Genomic DNA, 22,328 nt, shown 5'->3' on the forward strand with positions numbered 1-22,328 from the left:
GCACAAACAGATACAAAAATGACACAAAAAGATGCTAAAATGAGACAAAAAGAAGCTAAAATGAGTCAAAAAGATGCTAAAATGAGACAAAAAGAAGCTAAAATGAGTCAAAAAGATGCTAAAATGAGACAAAAAGAAGCTAAAATGAGTCAAAAAGATGCTAAAAATGACAAAAAGAAGCTAAAAATGACACAAAAACAAAAATTACACAAAAAGATGCTAAAATGACACAAAAGATATGATCTTTCTGAAACAATTTACAAAATAATTGAAGAAAAATTTAAGATTTTTAAATTATTAATAAACAGATTTTTTCTTTCAAATAGCAGCAAATATCTGCAAAATAATTCAGTTTTTATCAGATTTCCAGTACTAATGATAACAGCGTAATGTAGAGTCAGATTCCATGTTTTTAACGTGAACATTGTTGGTTTCATGGCGATACTTAAACATCAGGTGTGATGTAGACGTCTTCTTCATCATGTTTTATCCTCAGACTCTGTTTTTATCCACCAGCAGCTCCTCCTCATAACAACGGTTTGTTCTGCAGCCTAAAGCTGCTGAAGCCGGCGGCCAGTCAGGTGTGAAAGCAGCGAATAAAGGAGGATTCCTGAGGAGGGATTTCCACCCATCGGAGCAGAGTACAGAGGAGGGAGTTGTCCTACTTTCCAGTCCCGTCTGCTTCCCCAAAAACCTCTCGTTTCCACAAACTGCATCAGGACAGAGAACTGGAGGGATTTCAGCCTCCGACTGTGAAAACGCGTCCTAACATACTGGAATTATAGGAAAAACGTGTTCTAACATACTGGAATTATAGGAAAAACGTGTTCTAACATACTGGAATTATAGGAAAAACGTGTTCTAACATACTGGAATTATAGGAAAAACGTGTTCTAACATACTGGAATTATAGGAAAAACGTGTTCTAACATACTGGAATTATAGGAAAAACGTGTTCTAACATACTGGAATTATAGGAAAAACGCGTCCTAACATACTGGAATTATAGGAAAAACGCGTCCTAACATACTGGAATTATAGGAAAAACGCGTCCTAACATACTGGAATTATAGGAAAAACGCGTCCTAACATACTGGAATTATAGGAAAAACGTGTTCTAACATACTGGAATTATAGGAAAAACGCGTCCTAACATACTGGAATTATAGGAAAAACGCGTCCTAACATACTGGAATTATAGGAAAAACGCGTCCTAACATACTGGAATTATAGGAAAAACGCGTCCTAACATACTGGAATTATAAGAAATGACGAAGAAAATTAACAGAAATCGACGTTTTTGCGTAATTTTTTGGTAATTTCAGCATCTTTTAGCACCTTTTTGTGTCCTTTTTGTCTCAGTTTTGTTCCCTTTTAGCATCTTTTTATGTCATGTTGGTCAGCTTTTAGTGTCATTTTAGCATCTTTTTGTCATTTTAGCATATTTTCTGGTCATTTGTGTCATTTTAGCATCTTTCTGCATCTTTTTTTGTATCTTTTATTGTCTTTTTAGCATCTTATTGTGTCATTTTTAGTATTCGTAAGTGTCTTTTTCAGCATCCTTTTATTGTCTTTTTAGCGTCTTTTTGTGTCATTTTAGCTTCTTTTTGTCATTTTAACACATTTTTGTCATTTTAGCATCTTTTATGTCATTTTTGCATCTTTTTGTGTCATTTGTAGCATCTTTTAGTGCCCTTTTAGCATCTTTTTGTGTCATTTTGTGTCGGTTTCGTTCTATTTTAGCATCTTTTTGTTGTTTTTTGTGCCATTTTAGCATCTTTTTGTGTCATTTTATCATCTTTTTGTGTCATTTTAGCACCTTTGTGTCATTTTAGCACCTTTTTAGCATCTTCTTGTGTAATTTTTGTGTCATTTTAGCATCTTTTTGTGTCCTTTTGTGTCAGTTTTATGTCTTGTGTCATTTAGCATCTTTTGTGTCTTTTTTGTGTCATTATTGTGTCTTTTTGTTCCATGTCAACATCTTTTGTGTGTTTTGTGTCTTTTTGTGTCATTTTTGAATAATTTTAGCACTTTTCCGAGACATTTCTGAGTTCTCTCTCCTTCTTCCTGGTTGTTATTTTTCCATTGGGCTGCAGGAGCTTAGATTGCAGTGGAAAAACACAGTGAGAAAACTGCTCAGCGCTTTAAAAGGTGAACGAGAAAACAATCCAGATTCAGTGAAAGTGAGTCTTTGAGATCAAATCACTGCAGAAACAAACCTGTACAGCGAATAGCATGTCTTTCTGAAGCTAACAGGTGATGTAGGTAATAAGAATAACCTTTACAGGAGACGAGCAGTTTAGCAAATACCACAAAAAAACCTGATTCCAGCTTTATTTATCCGTCAGAACGTCCCTGATGCTTTAATCAGCTTCTAGGTTCTCATTTGAATTCCTGCAAAGACGCCGCGGCGCTTCGCTCGGATTTAATTTTCCCTTCATTAAGCATTCTGCTTTTCCTATATTACACCAGTGCCTTCTTTAAATCAGCTCAGTGTCACTATTTATCCATCTCAAGTGTCTCCGCTGAACCCGAGGATTTATTTCTTTGTTTTAATTTGCCGGTCGGAGAATCGAGCCGCTTTACGGTTTAACATCTTTAAACTCGACGAATCCAAACCCTTCAGAGTTCACAGAGCTCTGCTGCCGCGTCGTCACAGGTAAACTAGATATTCATTTCATTTTGATCATCAGAAATCACGTTCAGAGAGAAAATTCAGAAATGTGTTGGAAAGGTGTTAAAATTATACACAAATGACACAAAACTCACACAAACGATGCTAAAATTGCACAAAAATGCCACATAAAGATGCTAAAATGGAACAAAAAGATGCTAAAAGGGCCCAAAGATGCTAAAATGACAAAAAAAACAACAAAAAGGACACAAAAAGATGCTAAAACGACAAAAAGAGATGCTAAAATGACCAAAAAAACCTAAAAAGGACACAAATAGATGTTAAAATGACACAAAAAGATGCTAAAAGGACACAAAAAGATGCAAAAATGTCACAAAAGATGCTAAAATGACACAAAAAGGTGCTAAAATGACAAAAAATTACGAAAATGACACAAAAAGATGCTAATTCTTTCGAATCGATTGTTCAACGTATAAATAAGTTTAGAATCATTTCAGATTCCAGTGATTTTGCAGACGTGGACTCACTTCTGTTTACTTCAACTCAGGACCAGGTTTGTGGACGTGTTTGGACCATTTAGTTCAGAAGTCCAAACCTCTGAAGGTTCATCCAAAGAGTCCAACAACATTCTGGCATTTCGTCCTTTTTGCCCTCGGCTCAGTTCTTCGACCAGCAACGACGGAAACATGAAAGCTAAAGGTGGAATATATTCCTACCAGCAGGGAGGAGTCGGACAGCGTCAGATCTTTTCCTCTCTGGTGCCTTTCAGTGCTTCCCACTATCACAAAGTCCAAAAAAAACCCCCAAGACTATTGATTGACGAGTACAGAAGAGCTCCAACTCCAGGACACGACCAAACCACGCTTCTGAAAGCTCAACGCAGCAGATAGAAGCTCTCTGAGTCAAACTCTGGGGTTTCAGGCTTTACTAAACCAGCCGTGGCCTCTAATCAGCGGCTGATAAATGGTTTCTGGAAATGAAAAGCAGCTCATTTACTGGCTCTGAACAACGTTTCCCATGAGCCTCAGCGGTTGGCGGAGCTTCACTTCCTCCTGGGGCTCCACTTGTTGAACGTGGCAATAATAATTATTATATCCTGTTGGTAATTAGCAGATTAATGTGATGTATTTCAGGTTACTGGAGGTTCTCAGCAGCGTTTCTTCCTCTGGGCTTGTTTTTCTGCAACTTTCTCTTTGTTTGTTTGTTTTCTTCTATTCTTGGAAATCTGAGGCTGATGCAACCATCAGAGCTCCATCCTCCTCACAGCCGCTGCCTGATGAAATCCATCCAGAGAGACGGCAACCAGAGGAGGAAGTACCTCCAGAATAATAGCAATAACAATAACAATAATAATAATAATCATCATCATCGTTTTCTGACAAAAATTACAGAAAAATACACAAAAGTGACAGAAAAAGATGCAAAAATGACAGAAAAAGACACAAAAATATGCAAAAATGACAGAAAGACACAAAAATACACAAAAATGACAGAAAAAGACAAAAATATGCAAAAATGACAGAAAAAGACACAAAAATATGCAAAAATGACAGAAAGACAAAAATATGCAAAAATGACAGAAAAAGACACAAAAATTACACAAAAATATGCAAAAATTACACAAAAATGTGCTAAAATGAAACAAAAAGACCTAAAAAGATGTAAAAATGACATTAGAAAAGGTAAAAATGAGTGTTTTAGTGAGGTTTAAAGCTGTATTTGAGGCTAGTTTCAGAGCTCCCTCTGCTGTCTGGACTGATATCTCCATCTCCTCCATTCAGATTTTATCGGGCTCTCATTAAAGCTTTACTCTCTGCAGCTGCCATCCATCATCTTTACTCTCTAAGCGGCTCTCAGACGTTCACTGAACACAATTAACCACTAACTCCAGCTTCTGTTGTTTCCTTAAAGCGATGCAGAGACACAACGACGCCCACTCGCTGCAGATAAACTCATCCTGGACGCCCACAAACACGATGAAACATGCAGCGGATCTAGAAAAAAGGTTTCTGTTGGTCTGACAGAAACAAAAACCTCCACACTGAACATCGTGTGACTGAAAACAACAAATATCTGCTGCTGAAGACAAATACAGAAACTCAACTGATCTGGAAACAGGAGGACAGAGGAATGTGTTCTGTTGGTAGGACGCAGTTAGAATGATGCAGAGATGCTAAAATGGAAGAAAAAGATGCTAAAATAACACAAAGAGATTCTAAAATGAAACAAAAAGACACGAAAAGATGCTAAAATGGAACCAAAAGATGCTAAAATGAAACAAAAATGACATGAAAAAATGCTGAAATGACAAAGACAAAAAATACACAAAAAGCCTCATAAATGAGCAAATATGAAAACAAAAATATGCTAAAAAGACACAAAAATGCAAAAATTACACCAAAAGATGTAAAAATAACACAAAAAGCCACATAAATGATGCAAAAAGATGCTGAAATTGCACAAAAATGTGCAAAAAATGAAAACAAAGATGAGACAAAAAGTTGCTAAAATCGCATAAAAATAACACAAAACTTACAAAAAGATGCTAAAATAATATAAAAATGGCAAAAAAGATGTTGAAAATGACACAATGACAAAAAATACACAAAAAGTCACATAAATGACACAATAAGATGTTAAAAGTGACACAAAAACCAAAACCTACACAAAAGATGTTAAAAAGACACAAAATAACACATAAAATCACAAAAATGACACAAAAACTTGCTAAAATGAAACAAAAATTACACAAAAACCACTAAAGTTACAAAAAGACAATGATTTTAACACGTTTTTGTTGGTTTGACAGAAACAGAAACCTAAAACGACACAAAAAGACAGTGTGTGTGTCTGTCTTTGTCGTGTCTCTGTGTGTTGTGTGTCTGTTGTGTGTCTGACCTGTCTCTGAATCACTCCCAGCGTTCGTCTTCCTTCCTCCATCAGTCTCTCCACAGTTACTGGATCCTCCACTTTCCCGTTGGCCCTGAATGCATCGCGCACACGCCGCAGTGCGTAAGTCCTGCGCGCGCGCGCGCGCACACACACACACACACACACACACACACACACACACACACACACACACACACACACACACACACACACACACACACACACACTTTATCTTTGTCTACAATTACAGAAAGCATCAAAGAACAATCAGAAGTGAATAAAAACAACAAACGTCTGGAGACTCAGAAGTTTAGACACAAGTGAGACACAAACCGACAACACAACAGCTACACAAACAGGCGGCTAATCAGAGCGAAAACAAACAAATTAACAAATGAGATCAAACAAAGCTGAAGGCAACGAGCTGCTAAACAAAAGCTGAAGCTCCGCAGCCGACCCTGAACGCACCATTTTATTTATTCAGTTATTTATTTATTCTAACCAGGGAAATAAAATCATTGCAGGAACTCTGACGTTTAACACATTTCACAGTTTATCTGAAGCTGGTCTGAGGTCAATAAAGCCAGTAAACATTTTGCAGAAGGTAACCTTTAGAAAACACAAAATAAAGATTGTGTTTATTTTTTCTCCATCTTTTCTACTGTAGCTACATCAGGACATGATGAAGTAAAAAATGTCCAGCAGACAGCATTCATCACAGCCAGGAAGCGTAAAAACAAAAAGAATTACCAGGATCCTCAACTTTCTGACGGTCCTTGAACTACTCATCTGTGATGCTTTCTATCCGTAAAATTAAACAAATCTGAGCTTAAAATCACGACATTTCATTATGAAATAACAAGAAAAGAGGCTTAAATGACCCAAAACGATGCTAAAATGACTAAAAAAATTACACAAAATGACACAAAATGACACAAAAATGACAAGAAAAACATAAAAGAAAATATTTTGAACATCTCGTCATTTGTCTGTTCTCTTATTTTAGCATAATTTGTGTCATTTTAGCCTCTTTTTGTGTCATTTTTGTGTCACTTTAGCATCTTTTTGTGTCATTTTTTTCCTGAAATTTCAGCATCTTTGTGCCATTTTTGTGTCTTTTTTGGTGTAGCCTCTTTTAGAGTCATTTTTGTGAACACTAATAATTGAAAAACAATAAAACAAAGACACAAATCAACCGAGAACTGAACAAAAAAAAATCGAGAATTTTTAGTTTTCTTCGACAGAACCACATATTTTTAACCCATAATTTGATGAAAAAGAGATTTTAATGCGATTGATGAGGCGTTCAAGGACAGTGGGAAAGTTGAAATGTGAGGATTCTTTGTGTTTTTTACAGCTCCTGTCTCTGGTAAACGGTTTTATTTCAGTATATTTTTTATTGTCAGGCTGGAATATTCCTTCACAGTCTGATTTTTTTTCTCTACAGTAAAATTTGAACGTAGGCATCAGAAATCTGCCAGACTCGACCTCAGCGACCCCAAACCTTCCAGATTTCAGTTACTTTCAGCTGCAGGCAAAAAACTCTGCATGAATAAATACTGAATACAACAGAAAGAGCACAGGAACGCACATTTATTTACATTTTTATGTAATTAATGCTGTTAATCATTTAAAAAAAACATTTCTCTTTATTTCATTAAGTGGTTTTACAGAAATATGAAGAAATCAAAGATAAAATCTGATTTATTAACAAGAATTACTATTATTTAACTGTAATAATAATAACAACAATACATTTTATTTGTAACCGCTGTTGTTTACACCCAAGGTCGCTATACAGGAAAAACAAACACAACAAAACAGATAAAAATCATACAAAAGGTAATGAATGAAGGTGCGGCTTCATTCATTTATGGGTTCTGTAAAGCGTCTTGAGACAATATAAATAAAATTGAATTGAATTTTATTGTTCTCAGCATAATACAGATTAACAGTAAATTTCCATTTTTTGCTATTTTTAAATTTTTTATTTAATTATTCAATAAAAAAAAATCCAATCTCTCTTTATTGAAAATCCTCTTAATGCAATTAATTTTATTTATAATTAAATAATTAAATACATTTTAAAATTTTTAAAATTATATTTACCATGAAAAAGAATGCTATTTTTTTTCCAATTGAAAATTTTAATCTGTGTAATTAGCTGTCAGTGAATGTAATGCTTACCACTGAAATATAATAAAAAACAATTAGAATAAATTTCTTCCATTTTTGTGTCATCCATTTTTATTTTGTTTTATGCTTTTTAAAAATTGTATTTAATTAATAGAAAATTCCCAATCTGTCTTTAGTTATAATCCTGTTAATACAACTAAAAAGGCATAATAAATAAATATTTATAATTAAATAGTTGCACAGTTTGTATTTTGTTATAATTGCAGGCTCACCATTTAAAAAGCAAAACAGAAAATGTCCATTTTTTTCAACTGAAAAATTTGATCTGTGTAATTAGCAGAGTAAATTTAATGTTTACCATTAAAATATATTTTTTAAAAACACACAATTAAATAAGAGAAAATGTATTTTAATTTTGTTTGTTTTGCACTGTTGGAACATCATTAATAACAAATTCTAATAAATTAATAAAACAGTTTCTATCAATTTAAACTAAAGAACTAAAACTAACATAAAAAATACATATTACTTAATTATATACAGTATAAAAAAAAATTTACAGTAAACTTCCATTTTTACATTTTTGCTTTGTTTTATTTTATTTAATTAATCAATAGAACATTTTCCAGTCTGTCTTTATTTAAAATAACTAATAAAAAAAATTTAGAACAAAATAGTAGCACTTTTAGCATTTTAAAAAAAAACTGAAAATGTCATTTTTTTTTAACTGAAAATTTAATGTGTGTAATTACTTGTCAGTAAATTTAATTTTGACCATTTAAATCTATATTTTTAAAATACTCACAGTTAAATAAGAGAAAATGTAAATTATAATTATGGCTTGTTTTTTGTTTTGCCCTGTTGAAACACCATTAATAATGAATTTAATTCATTAATTTAAGTTAATAAAACCGTTTTTATAACAGAAGATTTATTTGAAATATTAAAGAAGCAGAATAAATAACAATAATTATAATTATTATTTAATTAAATAAAGTATAAAAAACTAATTAATATGAAAATTTCCCAATCTGTCTTTAACATACTGTTAAATAAAATTATTTAAATTTATTCATTGTTAAATAATTAATTAATTAGCTGCCAGTAAATTTACTGTTTACCATTAAATTTTAATGAAAAAAACAACATTTAAGTTAACAAAAGACCATTTAATGAGGATAAAAATGTCAAAAATTATTTTTTTTGCACTGTTGGAACACCATTAATAATGCATTTTCATAAATTAAACTGTTTTTAATCACAGAAAAATTATATGAAACTTTAAACTATAAAACTATCAATTAATGAGAATTCATGTTTTTTAATTACAGAACAAAGTCCAGGCAATTAGCTGCAGGCACATAAAATGGAATTTATGGATTTATTGAACATTTATTCTGTTCAATTAACATTAAATAACAGAAAAAGTCGGGTTTTTAAACTGCTGGTTCAACATTAAAAAGCAGAAAATATTGTTCATCTTATTTCTTTTACTATTTTATTCAGTGTTTTGTGCATTTTAATGTTTATTTAAAGCACCATGTACTAGATAAAGTTGTTGATTATCATTTGCTGTCTGTTTTTTAAACATTTTTAGCATTTTTAATTGAACAAGTGCAGCATTAAATACCAGAAAATGCACCATTTTCAACTCTAGCGGTTATTTTACAGATTAGTTTGACCAGAAAAACAAACTACAGATGAGGAAATGAATCAAAACAGGTAAATTACAGAGGATTTGTTGGCAGCGGCTGTAGTGATTATGGTTTAATTTCCTCTGATGATGGAAACAACAGCAGCGACCTTGAAGTTAAAGCCACGAAACGATTCATCCTCTGAGTTCATTTACGATTAAAGATGGAACCAATAAAAACCATCGGCTCACATTTACATCTACAGAAAATCAGCTTAAAAGTGAGACGAAGGGAAGGAGAGGAGAAATGTACGCTGTAAAAAAACTAATCTGGAATAAAACAGAAATTTTGGCATTAGGAGCACCAGAAAGCAAACAAACAACAACAACAAAAAAAAATGTTCAACAACTGTTTAAAAAAAAAAAAAAAAAAAAAAACTAACTAAAAAACTGTAAAACTTAAAGCAAGTATCTGCTAATTGTGGATTTGAAATTTTATGGTCACACACTTGAAAAGAATTAATTATTTTTTTCAATTTTATTTTACAAGATCTTATGACTCAAAATTTCACCAAAACGACTCAAACTTTGCCAGAAATGACTCAACCTTCGTCCAAAACGACTCAAAATCTGCCCAAAACAACTCAAACTTTGTGCAAAAAGACTGAAACGTCGTCCAAAACAACTCCAACTTGGCCCAAAACAACTATATATTTCACAAAAATTACTCAAACTTTGTCAAAAATGATTAAAAATATCACCAAAACAATTGGAATTGTGTCCAAAAGAACTGAAACCTGCCCAAAACGACTCAAATTTTGTCAGAAATGACTCAACCTTCATCCAAAACAACTCAAAATTGAACTGAAAAACAGTTTTATCATTTCTTATGTTTTTTCTTGTTTTTAATGTTTTTAATGTTGTAAAGCATTTTGTGTTGCATTTTTATCTCTATGAAAAGTGCTCTATAAATAAAGTTTGATTTGATCAGTTTTTGTGTTTGTCTGCAACAAACTCTTTGATATTTTTTACCCAGGAAGCTCCTTCATCTCTAAAACATTCATGATTTTCAGTCATTACCAGACTTCAGAGAAAGGAAATTAGGAGATGAGGGGAGATGGAAAGGAAACGAGGAGACGAGGGCAGAAGGAAAGGAAACCAGGAGACGAGGGCAGAAGGAAAGGAAACCAGGAGACGAGGGCAGAAAGAAAGGAAACCAGGAGACGAGGGCAGAAGGAAAGGAAACCAGGAGACGAGGGCAGAAGGAAAGGAAACCAGGAGACGAGGGCAGAAGGAAAGGAAACCAGGAGACGAGGGCAGAAGGAAAGGAAACCAGGAGACGAGGGCAGAAGGAAAGGAAACCAGGAGACGAGGGCAGAAGGAAAGGAAACCAGGAGACAAGGGGAGAAGTAAAGGAAACCAGGAGACAAGGGGAGAAGTAAACGATACCAGGGAAGAAGGAAAGGAAACCAGGAGACAAGGGCAGAAGAAAAGGAAACCAGGAGACGAGGGCAGAAGGAAAGGAAACCAGGAGACGAGGGCAGAAAGAAAGGAAACCAGGAGACGAGGGCAGAAGGAAAGGAAACCAGGAGACGAGGGCAGAAGGAAAGGAAACCAGGAGACGAGGGCAGAAGGAAAGGAAACCAGGAGACGAGGGCAGAAGGAAAGGAAACCAGGAGACGAGGGCAGAAGGAAAGGAAACCAGGAGACGAGGGCAGAAGGAAAGGAAACCAGGAGACAAGGGGAGAAGTAAAGGAAACCAGGAGACAAGGGGAGAAGTAAACGATACCAGGGAAGAAGGAAAGGAAACCAGGAGACAAGGGCAGAAGAAAAGGAAACCAGGAGACGAGGGCAGAAGGAAAGGAAACCAGGAGACGAGGGCAGAAGAAAAGGAAACCAGGAGACGAGGGCAGAAGGAAAGGAAACCAGGGCAGAAGGAAAGGAAACCAGGAGGTTTCCAGCATCACCTATTCATCTGAAGCCGGTGTGATCTGGTGACTGGCTGACAGCGTTTCGTGATGACGCTGCATTTGACCGAATCTGTGGGGAAAAGTTATTTTTAATGGAGAGAAATGAAAAGACAGAAGGAGGACGTAGAGCAGACAGAAACCACCGAATCAGGAGGTTATCTGTTGTTGTTTGGTTGTTGTTGCTGTGCAGAGAGATGACCTACTTCTGACAGCCTCCTTCCTCTTTCTGTTCCTCACACCTGAGGCTTCAAACCCTGCAGGGATCCTCCTCATTCAGCAAACACTAAAACTGGGCTTTCTGCCACAGACTGGAAAATAAAAATTACTAAAACACGTCCAACGTGACTCACCGTTTGTCCAGAAAAACTATAGGCTCATTTAAAATGATCTTGAAAGTGTGCAGGGAAATATGTTGACTCAAGATGATTAAAAAGGACTAAAACAATTCAAAATTTGCCCTAAATGACTTAAATTTTGTTCAAAACGACTTGAACTTTGCCCAAGACGACTCAATCTTTGCCCCAAATGACTCAAAATCTGCTTAAAATAACTCAAACTTTTTCTGAAACGACTTAAAGCTTGTGTAAAATGACTAAAAATTTCACTAAAATGACTCAAAACATTACCAAAACCACTGGGATTTTGTCCAAAACGACACACTTTGTCCAAAATGACTCAAATGTTGCCAAAATCGATTCAAAATTTCACCAAAACAACTCAAAATTTGCCCAAAACGACTCAAACTTTGCCCAAAATGAATCAAGCTTCATCCAATATGACTAAAAATTTCACCAAAATAACTCAAAATTTGATCCAGAAACTGTCCAGTTAAAAATATTCAGTGAAACTGATTAAAAAGGACTAAAACATGTCCAAAACAACTCAAATTTTGTCCAAAACAACTTAAACTTTGCCCAAAATAACTCAAAATCTGCCCAAAACGACTCAAAATTTCACTAAAACAATTCAAATTTTCACCAAAATGACTCAAAATTTCCGTTTTAAATCAGGTAAAATATATTCTTTAACAGACATTTACTGTTATTTTTTGAATGTCAGTATTTCAGCCTCTTTATATGCCGTTTTCTGGATTTTTCTATCTTTTTTTTTAAATATTGTGAACATTTAAACAGTTTTATTAGTAAAATGAGCAAAATGTGCAGCGTTTCACTGATTACTTATTGCTAACTGTGAACTTTAATAGCTGCCAACTTTACCTCTACATACCTTAAAATAAATAAAAATATGCAGGAAGTAACATTAGCTCATAATTTAATCACACGCTGAAGTGTGCCTCCTGGTGGTGTGAAGCTGAACCGCAGTTTTTTGTCTTTAACAGATTTTTACATTTCTGTAATGTTTATTTTCCCCTCCAGGACCTCATCTCGTCTCATTTTATTTGTCTATGTTTCTGTTCTCCAGTAAATCCTCCCTGCAGCTCGTCTTGTTTTATACGTTTATGCTGATTTTCCTTCGTTTTTATTCCACGGCTCTACAGCGTTTTTCATTCATCATAATAACCTCTGCATGTTCCCAAAACTCCACACTCGTGGGATTAGTGTTGTGAACTAAACTTGTGGTTACCATCAGCTGCTGCAGAGACAATCTTGAATGTTTCATCCGTTTATTTTCTCACCGACGGAAACTCTCTGAATCCAGCCAAAGACTGGAACTTCTCCTCCTCCTCCTCCTCCCAGGAAGCGCTGCGAGCGTCAGCTGTTATTGTAGTCGGAGAGGGAAACAACAAAACACCGCCTGCAGCTACGTCTGGCATATTCAGGTCATTCCACAACAACCAGCCGGCGTCAGGTATGCAGCAACCAGTCGAAGCTTTCTCAGAAAGAACAACAGGCTCTTTAAAGGCTTCTTCCCGGAAGATAAAAGTAGCAGGAGGCTGGCAATTTCCACTTAGTGAAGAGCAACACAAAATCTGTGCAAACTACACAAAATTGGCCAAACGACTCAAATTTGCCCAAAATGACTCAAACTTCTACGACTCATACTCTCCACTCCTGTCTTTGTGAACATAGACGTTCATTGGAGAGCAGGTTTCAGCTGAGAGGATTAATCCATCCATCACTTGTCAGCCCAACTGAAAACTGAATGTAAATTCATCGATTTAACAAGATTAAAAATCGATGCAGCGACGTAGCGCTGAAACAGCTCCACTGCAGCGATAATAAATGCAGTTAGATGAGTGAAAAGGCACTAATTCTGAGACGTGATGAGAAGAAATGAGACAGTTGCAGCTTCAGCTCGATATTAATCTGATGTCGGCTCCAGCAGCAGCATTCCGGATTGATTTCCAGCATAAATAAATGCAAAGTGTGTCACAGTCAGTTAGGCAGAACACTGAGTCCTGATGGGATGTGAGCAGCAGGAGGTCTGCAGACTAATCAGGTCAGTGGTCAGGTACAAACTGGGCCAGACGCACCGACAAACCCTCTGACCTCCACGTCCAACACTCTGCTGAACACCCATATCTGCTGAGGGTTACAGCGCCAGACGCCTCAGTGACCCAGGAAGCAGCTAACTGGTCATAGTCGGGCTGCCGGGGACAAAATATTAGAAACACTTCTCAGCAACAGCACAAACCGATGCTCCAAAAGTGGCAAAAAACAACCTCAGCAAACAAAAACGACCTCAGAGGAAGTAAAGCCAACAACAACGAGATGCAAAACTTCCAAAGAGAGACACAAAACGACCACAAACACATTAAAAACAAACACAAAGTCGAGAAACAGAACCACAAGAGACCAAAGATGATCACAAAGGGATCAAAAACAACTCCAAAAAGGCAAGAAACAACCTCAGAGAGGCCAAAGACATCAAAACTGACCCCAAACGAACCAAAGGTGAAAACAGAGAGATGCAAAACCAACCCCAAATAGATAAAAAAAAAACCTAAAGAGGAGAAACACAACCCCAAGAGACGAACAATGATCACGAAGGGATGCAAAACAACCACAAAACAATAAAAACAACCCTGGAGAAGATACAAACAACCTCATTGATGCCAAACACACCAAAAATGACCTTAAACAAATCAAATCCACCACAAAGAGGCACAAAACCAACCCCAAATAGATCAAGTAAAAAACCCTAAAGAAGAGAAACACAACCCTAAGAGACCAAAAATGACCACAAAGAGATGCAAAACAACCACAAAATGACAAAAGACAACCCTAAAGATGCAACACACTGCCTCAATGATGCCAAAGAGACCAAAAATGACCTTAAAGAAACCAAAGCTGATGACAAATAGATGCAAAGACACCAAAAACAGACACAAAACAACTACAAATAGATTCAAAACAACTCCAAGAAACCACAAATATCACAATGAGACAAAAAACAACTTCAAAGAGGGAAAAACAACCTCAGAGATGCCAAAGAGACCAAAATGATCTCAAATGAACCAAAAAGATGCAAAATGACCATAAAGAGACACAAAACCAACCCCAAATAGATTAAAAACAACCCCAAGAAACAAAAATGGTCACAAAGACACCAAAAACAACCTAAAAGAGGCAACAAACAATCACAAAGATGCCAAAGACAACAAAAATGACCTCAAATGTACCAAAGCCGATGACAGAGATGCGAAGACACCATAAAGTGACACAAAACGACCGCAAAGAGACACAAAACAACCTCAAACTTGAATCTCAAGACATTTTTTTTTCATTTTCTACCAAACTACACCAACAGCACAACATGACACTCAGTAAAATCCTCTTTTAGCTCCTTTCAGTAACAGTTACGTCACAGTCAATCTGACGTAAACACAGCCGCTAGCCGAGCCGCTAGCACGTCTACCGCCGCCGACAGCGCCCTAAACCCGGCCGGTAGGAGCACAGACAACCGCCGGACACGTCCTCCTACCTGTAGTTGTAGGAGGAGAACTTTTGGCTCTCCTTCAGCATCGTCCGGTAAAGAGAAATCACCTGGGCTCGAGAGGACGAAGCCATGACGCTATACTCCCTCCGCGACCGTTTGAGCCTCAGGACCCTCTATCAAGCCTGACCGAGTAGCGCCTGAGCGGAAATACGACTTTTCACCGCTTTTAATTTTTTTTAAACACATATTTTTAAAAATTCAAATCAATATTTTCAAACTTTATTGTTATGTTAATCAGAAAAATCGTTAAACTAATTTTAAAGAGGTTTAATATCCCGGTAGAGACACAGGCACGCCTCCGCTGGCTAAACAACATCCCAACGCTCCAATGTGACAGAAGGTGAGTTAGCTTTGCTCCTTTTAACCTCTTTAAAAAATACACTTTAAAACATAAACTCTGTGTTTTTGTGAATGAAAAGCGCCGTGAGGTTAACGGGCCAGATTCGGGGACACTAACGGGCAGCGTGTCGGCTCTCAAAATGCTTTATTTCTCCGCAAAAAGATGCAATGTTGTGGCATGTAAGCAGCAAAGTTAGCAGCTTTGAGGTTGTGTGAACTCAGAAACACGGATAACGATAGTCCGGAATGACCAAAACGACCACAGAGAGACACAAAACGACCACAAAGATACAAAACAACCACAGAGAGACACAAAACGACCACAGAGAGACACAAAATTTACATAGAGACACAAAACGACCACACAGACACACAAAACGACCTCAAAAAGACACAAAATGGCCACAAAGAGACACAAAACAACCACAAAGAGACACCAAACAACTGCAGAGAGACACAAAATGACCACAAAGAGACACAAAACGATCACGGGGAGACACAAAGTGACCGCAGAGAAACACAGAACAATCACAAAGAGACACAAAACGACCACACAGACACACAAAACGACCACAAAGAGACACAAAACGACCACAGAGAGACACAAAACACAGCCTAGAAGAGCTTTAAAGTGAAGTTACTTGGTGATGGAGATGTGTGTTTGTGTGTGGACATGTTGGGGACTTGTGTGACCTTCCTGGTTGATTTTCTGTGACCTGAACAGGGTCAAACTGAACCTCGTGAACCCACAAACATCCAGAAATCCATCTAAACTCAGCAGCTACAAGTGATGAAACACACTTTTTATGGAAAAACAAAAACCATATTGCTCGCTATGTGTATTACATGTTGTTATATATTATTATATCTCACTGTAAGCTATATATTGACATAAAAAATTAAATAAAAAATAAATTGCTAGGAAACTGATTATGATGTGTGCTATAAGACAACCGAAAGTTGAACTTCTTTAATTACTTATTTCGCGATAATTTAAAACACCTTCAATCAACATGTCAAGCATTTTTCCAAGTGTCCACAGGTGTTTACCATATTGCAACATATAACCGGGCTCCACATGCCATGGATATTTTACTATTTACAGATTTCTCCTCTGTAGAAAGATGTTTCACCATGCTGAATGTATCTCCAACAACTTGCTCCTCTGTTCACTGTTTCTGAGCCATGCTGCTTTTAATCAACCGATCCTGTATGCTTTGTTTCTCTCAGTCTGTCTTACTGTATCCTTTCTGTTTTGTATAAACACTGCCTATAGTTCAACCTGAAAAATATCATATTTTTTCTAATGTGACTGTTGGTCACAACTGTTGCATGGGTTCTACAAGTCAAAGCTTTATGGAGGCAAAAACAAAGACTCTGTTGGAAAAAGCTCCAATTAAATCTGGACTAGAGTTCACCAGAAGACATGTGGAGACTCTGAAGACACCTGGAAGAAGATTCTTTGGCCCGAGGAGACCAGGATGGAGCTTTATGGTCATCAGAGTAGATATGTTGGACAACAAACACTGAACATCAACACAAACACACCATCCCCACTGTGAAGCATGGTGGTGGCAGCATCATAAAGTGAGGCATGGTGGTGGCAGTATTATGATGTGAGGCATGGTGGTGGCGGTATTATGGTGTGAAGCATGGTGGTGGCGGTATGGTGGTGGCGGTATTATGATGTGAAACATGGTGGTGGTGGTATTATGATGTGAGGCATGGTGGTGGCGGTATTATGATGTGAAGCATGGTGGTGGCGGTATTATGATGTGAAGCATGGTGGTGGCAGCATCATAAAGTGAGGCATGGTGGTGGCAGTATTATGATGTGAGGCATGGTGGTGGCGGTATTATGGTGTGAAGCATGGTGGTGGCGGTATGGTGGTGGCGGTATTATGATGTGAAGCATGGTGGTGGCGGTATTATGATGTGAAGCATGGTGGTGGTGGTATTATGATGTGAAGCATGGTGGTGGCGGTATTATGATGTGAAGCATGGTGGTGGCGGTATTATGGTGTTCAGAATGACTGACACAGGATCAAAAGCTCCATTTTAATAGATGACATCATTTTATTAAAATGTGGAAAAACCTCCAAAAGAACCAGGTGGAGGTTCAAGTGAGGGAGGAACACATGATGTCATTGTCCTCACAATGACGGTCCAAGTGTGTGTGTGTGTGTATTAATGTGTATTAGTGTACATTAGTGTGTGTTAGTGTGTGTACAGTGTGCTCTTTGGCAGTGGATGTGTGAAAGGTCAGAGACACTTCCTGTTTGTTGATGTCCTGCTGTCTTTGAGTGTAAAGGTCAATGGTGCCACTGTGTGTGTGTGTGTGTGTGTGTGTGTGTGTGTGTGTGTGTGTGTGTGTGTGTGTGTGTGTGTGTGTGTGTGTGTGTGTGTGTGTGTGTGTGTGTGTGTGTGTGTGTGTGTGTGTGTGTGTGTGTGTGTGTGTGTGTATGTGTGTTGATAAAAACCCAGCTGACGATAGCATTGATTGTCACCTCGATCTTTCTGGTGCAGTGAGGCAGTGTTTGTGTTTGGTGTGTGTGGTCCTGTTTCCTGTCTGCTCTGTGAAAACACTACCTGCAGTTCAGCCAAAAAGTCCCAGAATTTTTGTTATGTCATCGTTGGTCACAGCTGAGTCAGTCCTGGTTTGATAGCAGTGCAGATGAGAGCAGAATTTTCATTTTTTTACAGAATCTGGTTACAGTGAACTGCTTATTTTTGGTGAATTTTTAAATGAGATGATTTTATGCTTAGAATTAGTTATTTTCTGGATGGAATGAATAATTCAAAGACCGTAGGAAAGTTGAAAATCTGATGATTCTTTCTCCATTTCGGTCTGTTCATGGTGATTTTGTGTTTCTTTGGCGATTCTGCATTTTTAGAGGGGTTTTTCAGCATCTTTTTATGGTGATTTTTCATCTTTTTACAGTGAATTCAGTGATTTTGTGTCTTTTTTTGGTCCATGTGTAATTCTTGGAGTTGTTTTTGTAGCTTCCTGTGGTGGTTTTGTCTGTTTTTGTGCTGATTTTATGTCTTTTCATGGTGATTTTACATTATGTTGTGGTGATTTTGCACCCTTTGATGATGATTTTGCATCTTTTGTGGTGATTTTTGTGTATTTTTTGTGGTTTTACATGTTTTTTTGATCATTTAGTGTCTTTTCCTGGTGGTTTTGCTTCTTTTTCAGTGACTGGTTAATTTTGTTGTGATTTTGTATCTTTTCTTGGTGATTTTACATCATGTTGTGGTGATTTTTGGTTAGTTTGTGTTCATTTTGCATCATTCTGTGGTGGTTTGTGTGTCTTTGAAGTAATATTGTGTGTATATGTGGCAATATTGTACCTTTTGGCGTCGATTTTGCATTTGTTTGAGGTGATTTGGTGTGTTTTTGCTGGGGTTTTGTATGTTTTTGTGGTGATTTTACACCGTATTGTGCTGATTTTGTATCTTTTCTTGGTGACTTTTGTGTGTTCGTGTGATGGTTTTGCATGTTTTTGTGCTCATTTAGTGTCTTTTTATGGTGGTTTTGCTTCATTTTCAGTGACTTTGGTTATGTTTGTGAGGATTCTGTGTGTTTTTATGGCATTTTTCATGTGTCTCTGTCATTTTGGATGATCACTGAGTATTTTTCTGTTAATTACTGGCGTGTTTTGACTTTACCGTGGTGTCATTAAGCAGCAGCTCTTCACAGCGTCCAGTTTTCCCGTCCTGATGACTAGCGGAGCGGTGTTGTGATGTGGATCAGAGTGATTGACGCCGCTGCAGGAGATCAATAAGCAGGATTTCCTTTGGTCTCGGCTCAGTAGAGCAACTCGGTCCGTCTACTCGCAGCTCTCTGATGAATCCTGCAGATTCAGAAGCAACAGGAAGTCGGAAAGTTCAGAGAGATTCAAGCTGCAGCACAGAAACCTGCTCAGATTAAATCATGTCAACCTGATAGTTTTATTCAGAAATAATAAGAAGACGCTTTCTGAAAACTCCGAGCTTTGTGTCTTCTAGTGCTGGTTTCACTCTTTTATGGTCGTTTTGTTTTGTTTTTTGCTGATTTTGTGTCTTTTTGGGGTAATTTTGACTTTTTTTGTGATTATTTTATTACTTTTTATTGTGTTCTTGCATCTTTTTATGAGTCTTCGTGCTGATTTTGTGTCTTTTTGAGGTGATTTTTGTAGGTTTTTGTGGCTATTTTGTGGTAATTTTGCAAGTTTATGCTGATTTAGTGTCTTATTGACTTAATTTTATGCTCTTTTTGTGATTATTTTGTTGCTTTTATAGTGTTTTTGCATCTTTTTATCCAGATTTAGTGTCTTTTTGTGGTAATTTTGTGTTTTTGTGGTAATTTTATTGTGATTTAGTGTCTGTGGTGATTGTATATACTTTTGGGTGATTTTTTTTGTGGATTGGTGGTAATTTTGCAACTCTTTTAAGTGATTTTGCATTCTTTTGTGGTGATTTTATAGTGATTTAGTGTCTTTTTGTGGTAGTTTTGTCTTTTTGTGGTAATTTTATTGTGATTTGTGTCTTTTTGTGGTGATTTTATATACATTTAGGTGATTTTTTTGTGTGTGCTTTGGTGGTAATTTTGTGCCCTTTTTAAGTGATTTTGCATCTTTTTGTGGTACTGAGACCTAAGATTACACTGAAATCACTGTTTCCCTCCTGTCCCTGTGAGATTTTTGTCTGGGTGGACTTTTGGAGAAGTGGAATGAGTTTTCTGGCTCCACGCTGAGTCTGTTTGATGGCGGTTTCTGGCTTTGAATCGCTGCTGCGAGCTGCAGATTGAGTTTTCTGTCTCCTTTCTGCTGCCGGATCAAGGCCTCCGACGCATCGATCCGAGTTCAGACCAGCGGAAGAATCCGTCTGGGCGAATGAGCCGCTGACCCGAACCTGCAAGTCCGGCCAGGTCTTTTCCTCTGGTCTGGACTAGTTTTATTTCAGTTTAATGAAAAGCAGCGACACGAGACCAGAATCCATCAGCGGCTGCATGGAGGAGAAACTGACATTTACCTAAACAGCGCTGAATAAAACATGAGCGACGTACAGTTTAAAAATCGCTCCAGATTCCCTGAATGCCAGCAAACTTCGAGTTCTATGGCTTCCCGTCGATTCCTGGATGAATATTTAACGTTTACGGAGATTCCCTGGGATTCGCTTCAGTTAATGTCACAGAAAGTGATGTAAACAAACCCAACCTCGGGTCTAATTGGCATCAAAATGTAGAAAATGAACTATAGGTTCACATCAATCATGATGCTGTCTCCACCGTGCTTCACGTCATGATGCTGCCACCACCGTGCTTCACATCATGATGCTGCCACCACCGTGCTTCACATCATGATGCTGCCTCCACCATGCTTCACATCATGATGCTGCCACCACCGTGCTTCACGTCATGATGCTGCCTCCACCATGCATCTCAGTGGGGATGGTGTGTTTGTGATGATGTTCAGTGTTTGGTGTCCATCAAACATATCATCTAGTCTGATGGACATAAAGCTCCATCCTGGTCTCCTCAGACCAAAGAACCTTCTTCTAGGTTTCTTCAGAGTCTCCACATGTCTTCTGGTGAACTCTAGTCCAGATTTAATATGAACTCTTGGTAAACTCTTCTAATTTGCGCTTTACAGTCTGTAAAAAAGAGCGACGAAGAGAGACAAAGCCCGTTAAGCATTTTCTCTTGTCAGGCTGAACTTCCAGTGACAGTTTACATACAGAGCTCGTTTTAAACTTTAAAGCAGCCTAGCATTTTGTCCTGCAGCCGCCTCCGTCTGAATCCACGTTTTATGACCTGCGAGGCCTCGGTGCCGCTCGTCTTCATCCTGCCGGGGAAAGTGTGAAAAACATTCAGCCGCTAATAAGGAGGCGGCCGAGTGGATCTCTGAGGAGCTGCAGCGAGATTACAGGAAAGAGAAAACACTCTCAGACTCCTCACATTTGTTTTACTGTCGCCTCAGAATGTGTTGGAGCAGGAAATATTCACCGTTACTTCAGGAGGTGAAGGAAACACTGCAGTACTAGAACTACAGAAGTCCCACAGTAAGGACTGAAGTACCAAAAGAAAAAGGGAAAAAAATCTAACAAAAGGTTCAAATTTTCCTCAAAAATGTTGACCTGTTATGTCAGAAATCTAGAAAAATGAAATATTTTAGCATAAAAATGCATAAATTTAGACTAAAAAAGTAAATAGAACAAAGTAAGTCATGACAAAATGGAGATCCTAATTTAAAGTGAAATATTTAGATTTTAATCTCAGATTCTTTTGTTTCCTGATGGAACGTCACAGATGAGTAGTTCAAGGACCATAGGAAATCTGATGATTCTTTCCATTTTTACAGTTTCTGGCAGATAAACTGTGACATTTTTTAATCTGACAGTTTATTTTTTCCAACTCAGCAGCAGAACTAGAGTTGAGTTTCCATTCGGGATGAATCTGAACAAACAACCAAACAAACAAACGTTGGTGTTTGTCGCTGAGCTCTGCAGATGAATTATCTCGTCTGTCAGCGTTGTGCCAGTATTCTGTAATTATCGTCGGCGACGCTGAACGGTGAGAAACGAAGCATGGTGCTGCCTTCAGGTCCCAAACGATGAGTCGTGAAACGCAGAGCTGCAGAATTAGCCAGAAAAACCCCGACTGCATGTTTCCATCGTCTCTGGAGCGTCTGTTAGCAGGATTTACATTCCACCCACTAAATCCAAACATGTAGTTTATTTACCTCAGCAAACCGTGAAACACTGCAGTGCTGCGAGTACACTTAGAGGTACTACTGCAGTACCGTGAGGATACTTAGAGGTAGTACTGCAGTACTGTGAGG

General features: G+C 37.4%; 2 protein-coding genes across 2 annotated transcripts in view; one reads left to right on the forward strand and one right to left on the reverse strand.

The window, feature by feature from the left end:
* Positions 1-5,347: 5,347 nt before the first annotated feature.
* Positions 5,348-15,307, reverse strand: LOC129348039 (LYR motif-containing protein 4). Its single transcript, XM_055007295.1, has 2 exons — positions 15,152-15,307; positions 5,348-5,654 (listed from the first exon to the last, which is right to left on the reverse strand). Exons 1-2 carry the CDS (start codon positions 15,235-15,237, stop codon positions 5,363-5,365), a joined length of 378 nt encoding a protein of 125 aa, XP_054863270.1. The 5' UTR covers positions 15,238-15,307; the 3' UTR covers positions 5,348-5,362.
* A 39-nt stretch (positions 15,308-15,346) lies between these two features.
* fars2 (phenylalanyl-tRNA synthetase 2, mitochondrial) overlaps positions 15,347-22,328 on the forward strand; it is a 117,832-nt gene continuing 110,850 nt past the window's right edge. Inside the window, exon 1 of the mRNA XM_055007294.1 lies at positions 15,347-15,506. Coding sequence (XP_054863269.1) covers positions 15,394-15,506 — 113 coding nt within the window. The 5' untranslated portion in view covers positions 15,347-15,393. The remainder of the gene's footprint in view (positions 15,507-22,328) is intronic.

The sequence above is a fragment of the Amphiprion ocellaris genome, chromosome 22 (genome assembly GCF_022539595.1).
Source record: "Amphiprion ocellaris isolate individual 3 ecotype Okinawa chromosome 22, ASM2253959v1, whole genome shotgun sequence".
Lineage (NCBI taxonomy): Eukaryota > Metazoa > Chordata > Actinopteri > Pomacentridae > Amphiprion > Amphiprion ocellaris.

Bases quoted from the DNA above. Each gene is read 5' to 3' on its own strand.
- LOC129348039 (XM_055007295.1), bottom strand. From the start codon at position 15,237: ATGGCTTCGTCCTCTCGAGCCCAGGTGATTTCTCTTTACCGGACGATG. The intron at 5,655-15,151 runs GTAGGAGGACGT...GCGCGCGCGCAG, and splicing joins TTCTCCTCCTACAACTACAG to GACTTACGCACTGCGGCGTG.